Raw genomic sequence first — 14,077 nt, forward strand, 5'->3', positions numbered from 1 at the left:
ACCAGCGAGAGATCAGGGTTTGTCAGTAAGCCCAGAACATTGTTGTTGAGAAAGGAAGGGATAATCTCTGTTTCAAGTCTCAGCTTGGGAGAGAAGGAAACCTCGGTGAGGCATTGGTTTGGTCACATGCCCTGAGGCAAAGCATGTAATTAAGAAAATATGTGAATAAGGAAATAAATAAGGAGTAAAGCTAAAATCATGACCAAATACAGATTTGAAGTACGGACGTATTCACATGACACCTTGCCAAATACAATTTAAAACCAAAACAATTTAAAGTTTTTCACAATTCCTGAACATTTAATCCAAGAGTAACAATTCCCTGGTCTTAGGTCGTTAGGATCACAACTTTATTTAAGAATGTGAAATGTGCAGAATAATGCTAGGAAGAGAATGATTATTTTCAGATTTGTATTTATTTCGTCACATTCCCAGTGGGTCAGGAGTTTACATACACTCAATAGTATTGGTAGCATCTGCTTTAAATTGTTTAACTTGCAAGGGGAGGCTTGCAAGCCGAAGAACACCATTCCCAACCGTGAAGCATGGGGGCTGGCAGCATCATGTTTGTGGGTGGTCTTTGCGCAGGAGGACTGGTGCACTTCACAAATAGATGCATTATGAGGCAGGAAATTATGTGGATATATTGAAGCAACGTCCTCATCAGGAAGTTAAAGCTTGGTCGCAAATGTGTCTTCCAAATGGACAATGACCAGCATACTTCCAAAGTTGTGCAAAATGGCTTAAGGACAACAAGGTCAATGGTATTGGAGTGGCCATCACAAAATGCCCTGACCTCAATCCTATATGAACATTGTGGGGCAGAACTGAAAAAGCGTGGCGAGCAAGGGAGGCATACAAACCTGACTCAGTTCACGCAAGCCTCTGTCAATCTGTCAGGAGGAATGGGCCAAAATTCACCCAACTTATTTTGGGAAGCTTGTAGAAGGCTACCCGAAACATTTGTCCCAAGTTAAACAATTTAAAGGAAATGCTACCAAATACTAATTGAGTGTATGTAAACTTCTGACCCACRGGGAATGTGATGAAAGAAATAAAAGCTGAAATAAATAATTCTCTCTACTATTATTCTGACATTTCACATTAAAATAAAGTGGTGATTCTAACTGACCTAAAACAGGGACTTTTTTACTGGGATTAAATGTCAGGAATTGTGAAAAACTGAGTTGACATGTAGTTGGCTAAGGTGTATMTAAACTTCTGACTTCAACTGTATTTACAAAGCATGTGACAATTAAAATTGTATTTGATAACCTTGCTTTATACTTTGGTCAATCTGACAAATACACAACACCAGGTTGAAGTACATCAAAACCAATACTTTATTTAATGTATAGCAATACAATTTACGTATTAAATAGCACTATTAAACTTCAATAACATGATATCATATAACAGTACCATAGTAAACCATGGTACAATCATACAATGACAGAATATAATAAATGGAAAAAACATTTCTTTATCTTCAAGTTTACAAAATAGAATGAATGCTGAACTTGCTTAGATGGACTGAGGCAGCAAACTTTATTCAGTGACTCCCTGGATGTTTTCCATCCATAGCACAAATTGGTCTGGTGTAGTATATAACAAAAGTCTGATATTCAAATGGGGAGTAATAACATTCTTTACCCAGACAGAACAAAAAAGAATCATGGTACCTTATTCCCTATATAGTGCACTCTTCTTCAGGAAAAGTATTTTAATTTATTTAACTAGGCAAGTCAGCTAAGAACAAAACCCCTATGGGACTCCCAATCAGGGCCGGTTGTGATACAGCCTGGAATCGAACCAGGGTCTGTAGGGACGCCTCTAGCACTGAGATGCAGTGCCTTAGAACGCTGCGCCACTCAGGAGCCCAAAGGTATGGCGCTATATAGAGAATAAGGTGCTATTTTAGATGCAGTAATGGATTTGTGCTGGAATGTGATGTCGGTCTACTTGTTTATTTGGAGACTTGGGGCTCTATTCGCTGAAGCGTTACAGATTGCGTTATAGAAATGTAAAGGTAATTTCCGTCATGCAGCGTTTACGTGAATGCAGTCTCCGCTAACGCAGGAACATTACCTTTAAATTTCTATCAAGTTGTAACGCTGAACTTCTGCGACACGGATTGAAACGAGCCCTTAATTCCTACATACTCTCCACAAATGCAATGAGTGAGAGTAGGATAATGTTAAAGAAAAAAGCTTAATATGAAAATATAAAGGTCTATGATGATCACACAGCATAGATTATAACTTCCAAGAAGATTGGTCCTTGAAGTAAATATGTACATGACCTTGAAATAGCAAATTACACTAATGTTATAAATGAAATATGTATAAAGCATAAAGTTAATAATAATAATAATAACAATAATAGTTACAGGCAAAAATTTTTTTTTGCTGCCAATAACCATTTCGTGACAAATGAGCATGTAGGCTGTGTTTACACAGGCAGCCCTATTCTGATATTTTTTTCACTAATTGGTCTTTAGACCAATCAGATCTGAACAAGATCTGATGTAAAAAAAAATCTGAGATTGGTCAAAAGACTTAGGCGGCCTGTGTAAATGCAGCCATAGTAAGTCAGGACTTTTCTTCAAATGTTGGAGAGTTGTGACTTCATTTAACAAGATACTCGTTGAGAGAGAAGAGCAAAAAATAGGAACAAATAGGAAAATACAGCATGTATGTATCAGTACAGGGTACAGCTACAGGATACAGTATAGATGGGTAAAGTAGATATTGTGGTTTGGTGTAGGCGTTGGATAAAAACAACCTCTTTTAGCCCAGTTAAAACAACATGGTGCAGTATGGACTGACACATTGGACTGGTTTTTAGGATAAAAGCTTCATGTGACACTTGTTTACATTTTGGGCAAACAACTTTGTTGCAATTTTCAACCATGTCTTTGGTTATAATGACAGTAAAACACTTCACCTTCCGGATTATGTTAAGACCAAGAACTCCATTCATATGGTAAAATGAAAAGCTATGTTTAATATGAAGTATACTCCGTTGTAAGGGAACAGTTGATGCCAGACGAGTCACATGTAGACCTGAAACTAACCAGTATAATTTATTAAAACAAAATTGACAATATGGGTCTCAGTGTGTCCAAGCACCAATCCACACAAGGCGAGAGGGGAAATACAGAGTATACAAAACCAGCTGCTTAATATGATCAAGTATATAGTCATATGGATTACAAAACAATAGAAATATTAATATAAAGCAATGAATGTTCACAGTAGTTGTTGTAATACCACTTTTTAAAAAAGTAATGGGTACAATTTACAAATAGAATGGAGATATTTGGGTAATATAGGAATAATATGTATAATCTACAGATTATAAATGCTCCTGGGATAAAGTGGGTTTTACTGAATAAGAAGCGTTGGGTACACTTTATTTGGATAGTCCTGATAGAGCATCTACAGATGGACTACAGATGGACTACAGATGGGCATACCATCAACAACGATCTGTTGATAAGCAACTGCTTGCTAAGGTTACGGTTAGAGTTAGGTATAGAATGAGGTTTAGGGTAAGGGTTAAATTTAGGATTAGGATAAGGGTTAGGGCTAGTAGACAGTTTAAATCTTACTGATAAGTCTGTAGAGCATCTACAGACGGACTACGCCAATAAAGTCTTACCGCAGTGTTGACCAGATGATAGTGTTGCAATGCTTGTTAAGTGAGCTGTACTGTCATTCACTGAACTGGGATAGTCTATATTGAGAAATCTAATGGACTGGATCATGTTGACCTTCAGGGTTGTCCTTGGTCCTCATTCTTCATTCATTGAAGCTAAAGTCTGTTCTTAGCCACAATCCAGAGAGATCCAATGAGTGTAGAGTACAGTGGAGCCAGGGTGTAGTTAATGGTACTGTATTATCAAACAGGGTTTTAGGCAGTAACATCGACAGTGTAGTGTAAACTGGTCAGAGAAGCTTTCTTTTTCCTCACGTGAAACAATGTAACAGTTAACAACTCTCAGCAGGATAACAATTAAGACAAACAATTATGAAGAAAAAAATAAATATCAAAAAAGTTTATATCAGTGTAAAAAAGGTAATCAGGTTATTCATTTAACCAATATTTCTGTCTAAAAAGGCCTCAAGGAAAGTCCGCCAAAGTTCTCTTTGTTCCTCAGAGTTGTACAAATTAAGTGCCTTCGGATAATGGTGTGGCAGGCAGACCAGTAACCAGTCAGACCAGTCATATCAGAGACCAGTCAGACCAGCGACTCCATGCTCTCAGCAGGATCTGATTCGTCCATGATGACCACCACTCCATTAGTGTCCATGTAGATGGGGCTCATCCCACTGTCTCTGCTGCTCACCAGGCTCAGCATGGCCTTGTACAGGTACTGGTACTGCTCCTGGAGACAGACGCACAGGGAGAGATGAAGACCGAGAAACAAATGTTTCAACTTTAAATGATACTTCTAGGTCTATTCTAAGATTGTTGACATGTCAGAATGAGCAATGACCACCAAGTGATATTTGTTCCTATGACTGACTGGAGATTTTGCTTAAGTTATTGCTTATTGGCGATTATTGAAGCCTGACAGCACCAATCCTCCTGACTGGGTCATGGGTGAACTCACTATGTCTGTGAAGACTCCCGGCCTCATGAGGTTGATCATCTTAGCCACCTGATAGACATCCACAGCCCCTTCACTCTCCAACTGCTGAGACAAGGTGGTGAGGGCACACAGAGTCCCTGCAGACACTGCCCCAAACCTACCAGGGACATGGAGGGACATGTTAACACACATACATACTCCTGATATACCAATGCATGCATGCCGACACACACACTTACTCATCGTGTATAATGGTGGGTCCGTCTCGGGTCATAGCCTCCTCTTTGATGACGTTGATGAGCTCAAAGGTGCCGCTGAGAGGGGCATCGGGGTTGGGCCATTTAGGGCACTGGAAATGTCTCACCTCCAGGACATAGTCATCCTGTTAGAGGGAGAGTTATTAAACAAGAAAGACAACTAGGACACTGACAATACAGTACCGTTACCTCAGGCCAGCACTGTAGTTTAGCTAAACCCCATCTGATGACACTTAGTTTGTATTAATGGGAATAATAAACTTCTAAATGTAGTCAAATACAACTTTCCTATCTAGCTTGAAGGATCACTCTGGGACACACATGGCCCTGTCATCTGCGTACAGGTATGACAGGGTCTGAGAGGGTTTTATACACTCACACAGGTGAGAGTTTACTTGTGAAAGGTCAAAGGTGAAGGGTTACTGTACCTGCGTGGCCTCCAAGATGAAGTCGTGGATGATGATCTGTTCTTCGTTGGAGAGACACAGTCTGTCCTTGCTGATCAGGGTGACGGTGAAAGCTAGGCAGTTCATTGCCTCCTCTCTGCTCGGCCAGTACACAAACTCATCCTCAGCCTAAATACACATACGGCAGACATACAGGTTAGATGTGTGTAATGTATGTGTGTGTAACCAGGCGAGAACAGTAGAGCGCTACTTGACTAAATGTTATAACCTTCTGGCCAGCTACTCTACTCACCAAACCATGGTTGTCTGCAAGCATGACAATGATTTGGGCATTGTGGTCCCAGATCATTCTCCAGAAGTCTGTGGTGGTGTGGGGTAAAGGATGCTGGGTAATGATGAACTCATTACTCCTGTAGTAACCCTGCGTGGCCCAAGGTTTAAGATCAATATGTAAGCACTCATACATAGTCAACAACTCACAACATCTTCTATAACATAACCCAATTACTTTTACGTTGTCTAAACATCAGAAGGAATGTATTGTGTCTGTTAGGTTTTACATTTGATCTAAATTAGTTTTAAAAGGTTACGGTCGGATCGTGATGAGTACTGTGTACAGGCCCTTGTCTCAATTTCTGAGTATTAATTATTCCTTATAATAAATAATTGACTATTATTCAGTAAGAGGCTTCACACAATAACAGTTTGAAATGCAGAGTAATTATAATCATCAAGGGAACAGAAGATATCATCAGACAGAGTGTGTGTGGTGTGCGGGGTATAGCAGTATCATACCATTATGTAGGAGGCATTGATATAGTCTGTGTCTTTCATTCCAAGGAGAGGGGCCAGTCCTACGCGAGCTCGTTCCGCTAGAGCGGGAGAAAAAAATACATTTATTCAATCACACCCATGGCGTTAGGGTGCCATGATACAGTACTAGATAATAATGAACATAATTGTTGCTGTGGCAACTACAGCACTTTCCCTATGGCATAATAACATGGCCGGGTAAATAAACTCTAACTCTTTCTATAATGTCTCGGGGCGAACTGGCAAAGCATGACACCTCATTATCTCACTCAGTGCAGTAGATGATGGAGAATTGACAGAGTAATTGATAATGTAGCCTAGGATAGTATGTATAGAAATACTGTCCTCACATGGAACTACTGAGGAGTTGCGGTTCTTCTCCTTGTTGCAGTCTTTCTGGGCGCTGAAACACTCCACGAAGCTGCCGTTACTCTGGGTCAGCAGCTGGAGAGATGGAGGTAGCAAGACCGTGCTGTGAGATAGAAATATCTCACCACGAACGGGTTTAATGTTTATTATGTGTGTATGTGACATGTATTACAGTGTTCAGTACACTGTAGTCCTTCAACTATGGAGTCTCTAAAAGGCACTATTCCTTATAGTTTGTAAGACATACAGTACGAACTACACTATGCTACACCAAAGGAGGCTGGGGTTCATCATACCCTGAACTGCTTGTCAAGGCGTGTGCGGCCCCCCAGGCCGGGGGTGAGGATGCTGTTGACGTAACCATGGAGCTGCCAGGCGGGTACCTCTGTCTCACTGCCCAGGATGGCCTCCATAAGGGCATCATGGATGAACACATACTGCTCCTATAGTCCAGGGGGAAGGGCAGAGGGAGGAAGAATTAGACTGGAGAGAACCACTGAGCTTATGGAGAAGATCTCTCTAGCTAGTGTAACATTGTGTAGGAGATGACATTCTCTTCGGCAGTTACTGTAGCTGTATGAACTTTGTAGGTGTATCGGAGGTGTCATTTGTCACACACACAAACACACACCTCTGTCTGGACCAGGTAGTTGCGTTGTGTGCGGATGTGTTTGAGAAAGCCCCAGACGTTGACTGTGCTTTTGTCTTTGATCTGCTGCAGCATGCTGTCGATGACGATGTATGTCCCTGTCCGCCCGACTCCAGCACTACACAACCAAAACATAGTATGTTACCTACTAACTACCACAGGAGACCCATAGAGGGAGTTGTATTACTGTTCTAACCCAAAGCCATGACTTCAATGAGCAAACTAGTACTCATTGTGTTTCTTATAATTTCTTATGAGGAAGATGATTTTGTGTGGTTTTCTGCAGTAAGCTTGGTCGGAATCGATAGCTGTGCTCGAATACTCATACTAACCACACTAACCATACTATTTTGTGACGTAAATTGAGTATGTAGTARGCTTATTGGTCATTGTATGTATTTAGTTAGTATGCCAAAAGTTCCCGGATGTTGTACTACATTTGCCAAAAATCGAGGTATACAAGCAGTGAACACTATTTCAGTGCTTTTAGGGCCCATAATGCAATTCTTTAGAAATTGGCCGTGGCTTCACAACATTTTCAGATTTGAAGAAAATGCCGGAAAATATGCAGCCGAAGTCCGACGAGAGCGGAAAACAAATGTAAGTACAAAAAGTAAATATTAATTGCATTAACTAATTATGACAAATATTAAGAAAATGTTGAGCAATGTAATAAAAAAGTTATGACTTTTCAAATAAGTTATGTTACARGCTATGTTGGCTGACAATTTGTTAGCTACACTTGCCTTACGAACCGCATAGCATATCATTACAGAAGTTGCTTGTWTGTACCGGTATGTTAGCTAGCTACCTAACGTTAGTTGGCTACTAATACATTGAACTTGCCAGTATATTAACTATATGCTATCTAATTAACTAKCCACGTTTATTCACTTGATTATTCACTTAATTTTTACCTTAGCTAAGTGGTATAGTCATTGTGCGGTCTCAATGGACATTGTTAATGAGATAAGATGTCTAGCTAGTAATTTGTTATGCTAAGAAGCTAGCAAGAGGTTGCATAGCAACAGCATCAACCTCCGGTAGACAGGTGAAGCGCTAGTACACTTAACTGAAAGGATACTGTTTGTATACAGTATGCTAAAATGAACTAATAATATATAGTATATACTCATTAAGTATGTAGTATACAGTATGCTAGTATGGGTATTCGAACACAGCTCATGTTTAGAGAACTATAAGAACACTTCATTTTTTATTTGTTTTGAGAGCTATTGTACCTGCAGTGGACTAGGACGGGGCCCATGTCCGGTGTACGTGCTGCAGAGGAGCGCCCTATGAAAGTGAGGACAGGTAGGGTGTACTCCGGCACGCCCATGTCAGGCCACTGGGTGTAGTGATACTGGATCACCATCCGCTCGTTCTGACGCCCCTTTGGGTTGCCCTTCTGACCCTTTTTGACTTTGGTGTTCCGTATAAGGAATCGTCTCAGTGTGTAGCAGGCATGAACGTTAGTACTCTTCAGAGTGACCACGATGTTGCCATACTCRTCAGTGCTCTCTGTGGGCCAGTACTGGTCACATTTCCTCTGTGAAAAAGAACAGCAGTCATCAAATTCCATCTGTGAAAGGCAACAGTATTCATTTTCACATTTTTATCTAGAGCGACTTACAGGAGCAATTAGGGTTAAGTGCCTTGCTCAAGGGCACATCAACATTTTRTCACCTAGTCTGCTCAAGGATTCTACTGTGAAAAGACAACAGTAACACCTACAGTCAAAATACTGTGAATACCAGAGGGAGGCCACCTACCCTTCCTTTCTCTACCAGGTTAGTGATCATGACGATGATACCAGTGTTCTGTTCCCACACCATCCTCCAGAAGTCCTCGAAAGTGGACTTGAGAGGGCCCTGGGCCGCGATGTAGGCCTTGGGACTGTTGTAACCCTGTTGAGAGGTAATGGGGGGTAATGGGGGGGGGGTCAGTAACAGTGGTACATTCACACAGAGTGCAAGTACACATAGGGTGAGTACTAGACAATAAACAATTGAAGTCGGAAGTTTACATACACCTTGGCCAAATGCATTCAAACTCAGTTTCACAATTCCTGACATTTAATCCTAGTAATAATTCCCTGTTTTCGGTCAGTTAGGATCACCACTTTATTTTAAGAATGTGAAATGTCAGAATAATAGTAGAGAATGATTTATTTCAGCTTTTATTTTCTTTCATCACATTCCCAGTGGATCAGAAGTTTACATACACTCAATTTGGATTTGGTAGCATTGCCTTTAAATTGTTTAACTTGGGTCAAACGTGTCGGGTAGCCTTCCACAAGCTTCCCACAATAAGTTGGGTGAATTTTGGCCCATTCCTCCTGACAGAGTTGGTGTAACTGAGTCAGGTTTGTAGGCCTCCTTGCTCACACACATTTTTTCAGTTCTGCCCACATATTTTCTATAGGATTGAGGTCAGGGCTTTCTGATGGCCACTCCAATACCTTGACTTTGTTGTCCTTAAGCCATTTTGACACAACTTTGGAAGTGTGCTTAGGGTCATTGTCCAGTTGGAAGACCCATTTGCAACCAAGCTTCAACTTCCTGACTGATGTCTTGAGATTTTGCTTCAATATATCCACATAATTTTCCTGCCTCATGATGCCATCTATTTTGTGAAGTGCACCAGTCCCTCCTGCAGCAAAGCACCCCCACAAAATGATGCTGCCACCTCTGTGCTTCACGGTTGGGATGGTGTTCTTCAGCTTGCAAGCCTCCCCCTTTTTCCTCCAAAAATAATGATGGTCGTTATGGCTAAACAGTTCTATTTTTGTTTCATCAGACCAGAGGACATTTCTCCAAAAAGTATGATCTTTGTCCCCATGTGCAGATGCAAACCGTAGTCTGGCTTTTTTATGGCGGTTTTGGAGCAGTGGCTTCTTCCTTGCTGAGCGGCCTTTCAGGTTATGTCGATATAAGACTCGTTTTACTGTGGATACAGATACTTTTGTACCTGTTTCCTCCAGTATCTTCACAAGGTCCTTTGCTGTTGTTCTGGGATTGATTTGCACTTTTTGCACCAAAGTATGTTCATCTCTAGGAGACAGAACGCGTCTCCTTCCTGAGCGGTATGACGGCTGTGTGGTCCCATGGTGTTTATACTTGCGCACTATAGTGTGTACAGATGAACGTGGTACCTTCAGGAGTTTGGAAATTGCTCCCAAGGATGAACCAGACTTGTGGAGGACTACAAATTTTGATTTCTTTTGATTTTCCCCTGATGTCAAGCAAAGAGGCACTGAGTTCAAGGTAGGCCTTGAAATACATCCAAAGTTACACCTCCAATTGACTCAAATTATGTCAATTAGCCTATCAGAAGCTTCTAAAGTCAACTTAGTGTATGTAAACTTCTGACCCACTGGAATTGTGATACAGTGAAGTATAAGTGAAATAATCTGTGTGTAAAAAATAGTAGAAAAAATTACTTGTGTCATGCACACGTTGATATCATTACCGACTTGCCAAAACTATAGTTTGTTAACAAGAAATTTGTGGAGTGGTTGAAAAACAAGTTTTAATGACTCCAACCTAAGTATATGTAAACTTCCAATTTCAACTGTATAATGACAGAGAGAACATTGAGCATACATAAAGATGATAAAAGGTAAAAGGTACTCAATAAATCAATTTGTTGACTTACATCTACATAGTTAGCGTTGATGAAGTCACTGTGTTTGGCATCTTTTCCAGTCAAGGGTCGTAACTTCACCCTACTGTGATCATCTGTCAACATAGAAAAGGAATGTTAGCCTCATTRTGCATTGCCTTGTTAAGGTCACATGTTAATATGAGCATGAGGTTTGATATCAACAGGCTCAGGGATAATTTCTACAAGCAATCAGACTGTTGAACACTTAAACTGGACTGACCTCCTCAGATTCTCAGCACCTTAGCACGCACAGACACACACATCACAACTGCTGATACCAAACTCCTATTATGATTGCTAAATACAGCACCATTTAAACAATTGCACCCCCCCCAAAAAAAAAAAACACAAATGTGCCTTCCTGTATTATACTCACTCTATGTCACACCCTGATCTGTTTCACCTGTTGTTGTGATTGTCTCCACCCCCTCCAGGTGTCGCCCATCTTCTCCATTTATCCCTGTGTATTTATACCTGTGTTTCTGTTTGTCTGTTGCCAGTTTGTCTTGTTTGTCAAATCAACCAGCGTTTTTCGTCTCAGCTCCTGCTTCTCTCCAGTCTCTCTTTTCTCGCCCTCTGGTTTTACCCTTGCCTGTCCCGTCTCTGAGCCCGCCCGCCTGACCACTCTGCCTCGCTCTTGACCTGAGCCTGCCTGCAGTCCTGTACCTTTGGCCCACCTCTGGATTACCAACCACTACTCCGGTTATCGACCCCTGCCTGCCTTGACCTGTCGTTTGCCTGCCCTGTTGCCGTAATAAACATTGTTACTCCGACACAGTCTGCATCTGGGTCTTACCTTCAAACCTGATACACTAATTATGTTTATTCTATTCTACTGTGTCATTTACTTCATGTTCCTATTGTTATCTTTTATTGTTGTTGTTGCATTGTCGAGAAGGAACCTGCAAGTAAGCATTCCATTGGACGATCTATACCATGTGTATCCCGTACATACAACTAATAAATCTTGAAACTAACAGGCTGTCAGTGTTGTTTTGAGTGTACAACATAGTGGACTTACAGGCCACGATGTTGATGTATCTGTTTTTGTGCTTGTTGTCAGGGTGATTGGAATGTTCTGCTGTGATCTTCAGGTCCACCGTACAGCGTTGGACCTCCTAGAGAAAGAGAGAGAGAGCAAAGTGGGAGGGAGTTGGGTGAGAAAGGGAGAGAGGGGGGTGAGGGTTATAGTGGGGTCAGTTATGTGAAGAGATTAAACAACTACTATATATAAATAAACCCTCTATCTAAAATGATTTGTTTTGTTAGGTTCTTATTTATCGGAGTAAGTAACTAGAGAAGCTTTAACCAAGTTGAATTCTTCCCAATGGTTCTGTACAGCTGTAATACAAACCACCCAACACTTCTCCCATCACAGGTATACAGGTGTATTCCCCTTAAGACACTCCTCCTTCTCTCCAATCTTTACATCTTATGGTTCCACAGGAAAAGGGTAGTAAACCTTTATTACTCCCTTCAGGGGATCTGACCTCAACCCCTCCTTCGCCTAGTCCACAGATGTCCATCTGTCTCCCCTATAGCAATCCTTTGATCTCCTCCTGTCCACCTAGCACATTCCACAGCAACTCTGTCTTTCTACAGATCTCACTCCTTAATATACTATGTGTCTGATCCATCATATCTTTTACATTTACATTTAAGTCATTTAGCAGACGCTCTTATCCAGAGCGACTTACAAATTGGTGCATTCACCTTATGATATCCAGTGGAACAACCACTTTACAATAGTGCATCTAACTCTTTAATATCTCAATGTTCAACATTTCGAATCCAACAGTTTCTAAACAATATTTTTCAGTTCAATGATTTGCTTGAATTGCAACACATACAATACCAGTCAAAAGTTGGACACACCTACTCATCCAATGGTTTTTCTTTATTTTTACTCTTTTCTACATTGTCGAATAATAGTTAAGACATCAAAACGATGAAATAACACATATGGAATTATGTAGTAACCAAAAAAGTGTTAAACAAATCAATATACATTTTATTTTGAGAATCTTCAAAGTAGCCACCCTTTGCCTTGATGACAGCTTTGCACACTCTTGGCATTCTCTCAACCAGCTTCATGAGGAATACTTTTCCAATAGTCTTGAAGGAGTTCCTACATATGCTGAGCACTTGTTGGCTGCTTTTCCTGCACTCTGCGGTCCAACTCATCCTAAACAATCTCAATTGGGTGGAGGTCGGGTGATTGTGGAGGCCAGGTCATCTGATGCAGCACTCCATCACTCTCCTTCTTGGTCAAATAGCCCTTACACAGCCTGGAGGTGTGTTTTGGGTCATTGTTCTGTTGAAAAACAAATGATAGTCCCACTAAGCGCAAACCAGATGGGATGGCGTATCGCTGCAGAATGCTGTGGTAGCAATGCTGGTTAAGAGTGTCTTGAATTCAAAATAAATTGCTGACAGTGTCACCAGCAAAGCACCCCCAAATCATCCCACCTCCTCTTCCATGCTTCATGGTGGGAACCACACATGCGGAGATCATCCATTCACCTACTCTGCGTCACGGCGGTTGGAACCAAAAATCTCCAATTTGAACTCATCAGACCAAAGYACAGAATTCCACCGGTCTAATGTCCATTGGCCCAAGTAAGTCTCTTCTTATTATTGGTGTCGTTCAGTAGTGGTTTCTTTACAGCAATTTTACCATGAAGGCCTGATTCACGCAGTCTCCTCTGAACAGTTGTTGTTGAGATGTGTCTGTTACTTGAACTCTGTGAAGCATTTATTTGGGCTGCAATCTGAGGCTGGTAACTCTAATGAACTTATCCTCTGCAGCAGAGGTAACTATGGGTCTTCCTTTCATGTGGCGGTCCTCATGTTAGCCAGTTTCATCATAGTGCTTGYTGGTTTTTGTGACTGCACTTGAAGAAACTTTCAAAGTGCTTGAAATGTTCCACATTGACTGACTTTTATGTCTTAAAGTATTGAGGACTGCCATTTCTCTTTGCTTATTTGAGCTGTTATTGCCATAATATGGACTTGGTCTTTTTCCAAATAGGGCTATCTTCTGTATACCAGCCCTACCTTGTCACAACACAACTGATTGGCTCAAACGCATTAAGATCGAAAGAAATTCCACAAATTAACTTCTAAGAAGGCACACCTGTTAATTGAAATGCATTCCAGGTGACTACTTCATGAAGCTAGTTGAGATAATGCTAAGAGTGTGCAAAGCTGTCATCAAGGCAAAGGGTGGCTACTTTGAAGAATCTCAAATATATTTTGATTTGTTTAACACTGTTGGTTACTACATGACTCCATATGTGTTACTTCATAGTGTTTATGT

The 14,077-nt window shown here is 40.9% G+C and overlaps 1 protein-coding gene across 3 annotated transcripts in view; it reads right to left on the reverse strand.

Moving 5' to 3' along the window:
• The window catches only part of LOC111963820 (receptor-type tyrosine-protein phosphatase gamma-like), a 276,403-nt gene that overhangs the window by 2,329 nt on the left and 259,997 nt on the right, over nt 1-14,077 (reverse strand). For 2 of the 3 annotated variants that reach the window (XM_023987365.2, XM_070443527.1), the window contains 13 exons: nt 11,780-11,876; nt 10,750-10,832; nt 8,865-8,999; nt 8,334-8,641; nt 7,075-7,210; nt 6,740-6,886; nt 6,425-6,518; nt 6,057-6,133; nt 5,554-5,682; nt 5,283-5,429; nt 4,837-4,979; nt 4,619-4,754; nt 1,320-4,390 (listed from right to left, as the gene is read on the reverse strand). In XM_023987365.2, the coding sequence (XP_023843133.1) occupies nt 4,244-4,390; nt 4,619-4,754; nt 4,837-4,979; nt 5,283-5,429; nt 5,554-5,682; nt 6,057-6,133; nt 6,425-6,518; nt 6,740-6,886; nt 7,075-7,210; nt 8,334-8,641; nt 8,865-8,999; nt 10,750-10,832; nt 11,780-11,876 (1,779 nt within the window). In that variant the 3' untranslated portion in view covers nt 1,320-4,243. Of the gene's footprint in view, nt 1-1,319; nt 4,391-4,618; nt 4,755-4,836; nt 4,980-5,282; nt 5,430-5,553; nt 5,683-6,056; nt 6,134-6,424; nt 6,519-6,739; nt 6,887-7,074; nt 7,211-8,333; nt 8,642-8,864; nt 9,000-10,749; nt 10,833-11,779; nt 11,877-14,077 lie in introns of those variants that run through there. The other variant, XM_070443523.1, reaches the window with a different exon arrangement.

Source organism: Salvelinus sp. IW2-2015, linkage group LG1 (assembly GCF_002910315.2).
Source record: "Salvelinus sp. IW2-2015 linkage group LG1, ASM291031v2, whole genome shotgun sequence".
Taxonomy (NCBI): domain Eukaryota; kingdom Metazoa; phylum Chordata; class Actinopteri; order Salmoniformes; family Salmonidae; genus Salvelinus; species Salvelinus sp. IW2-2015.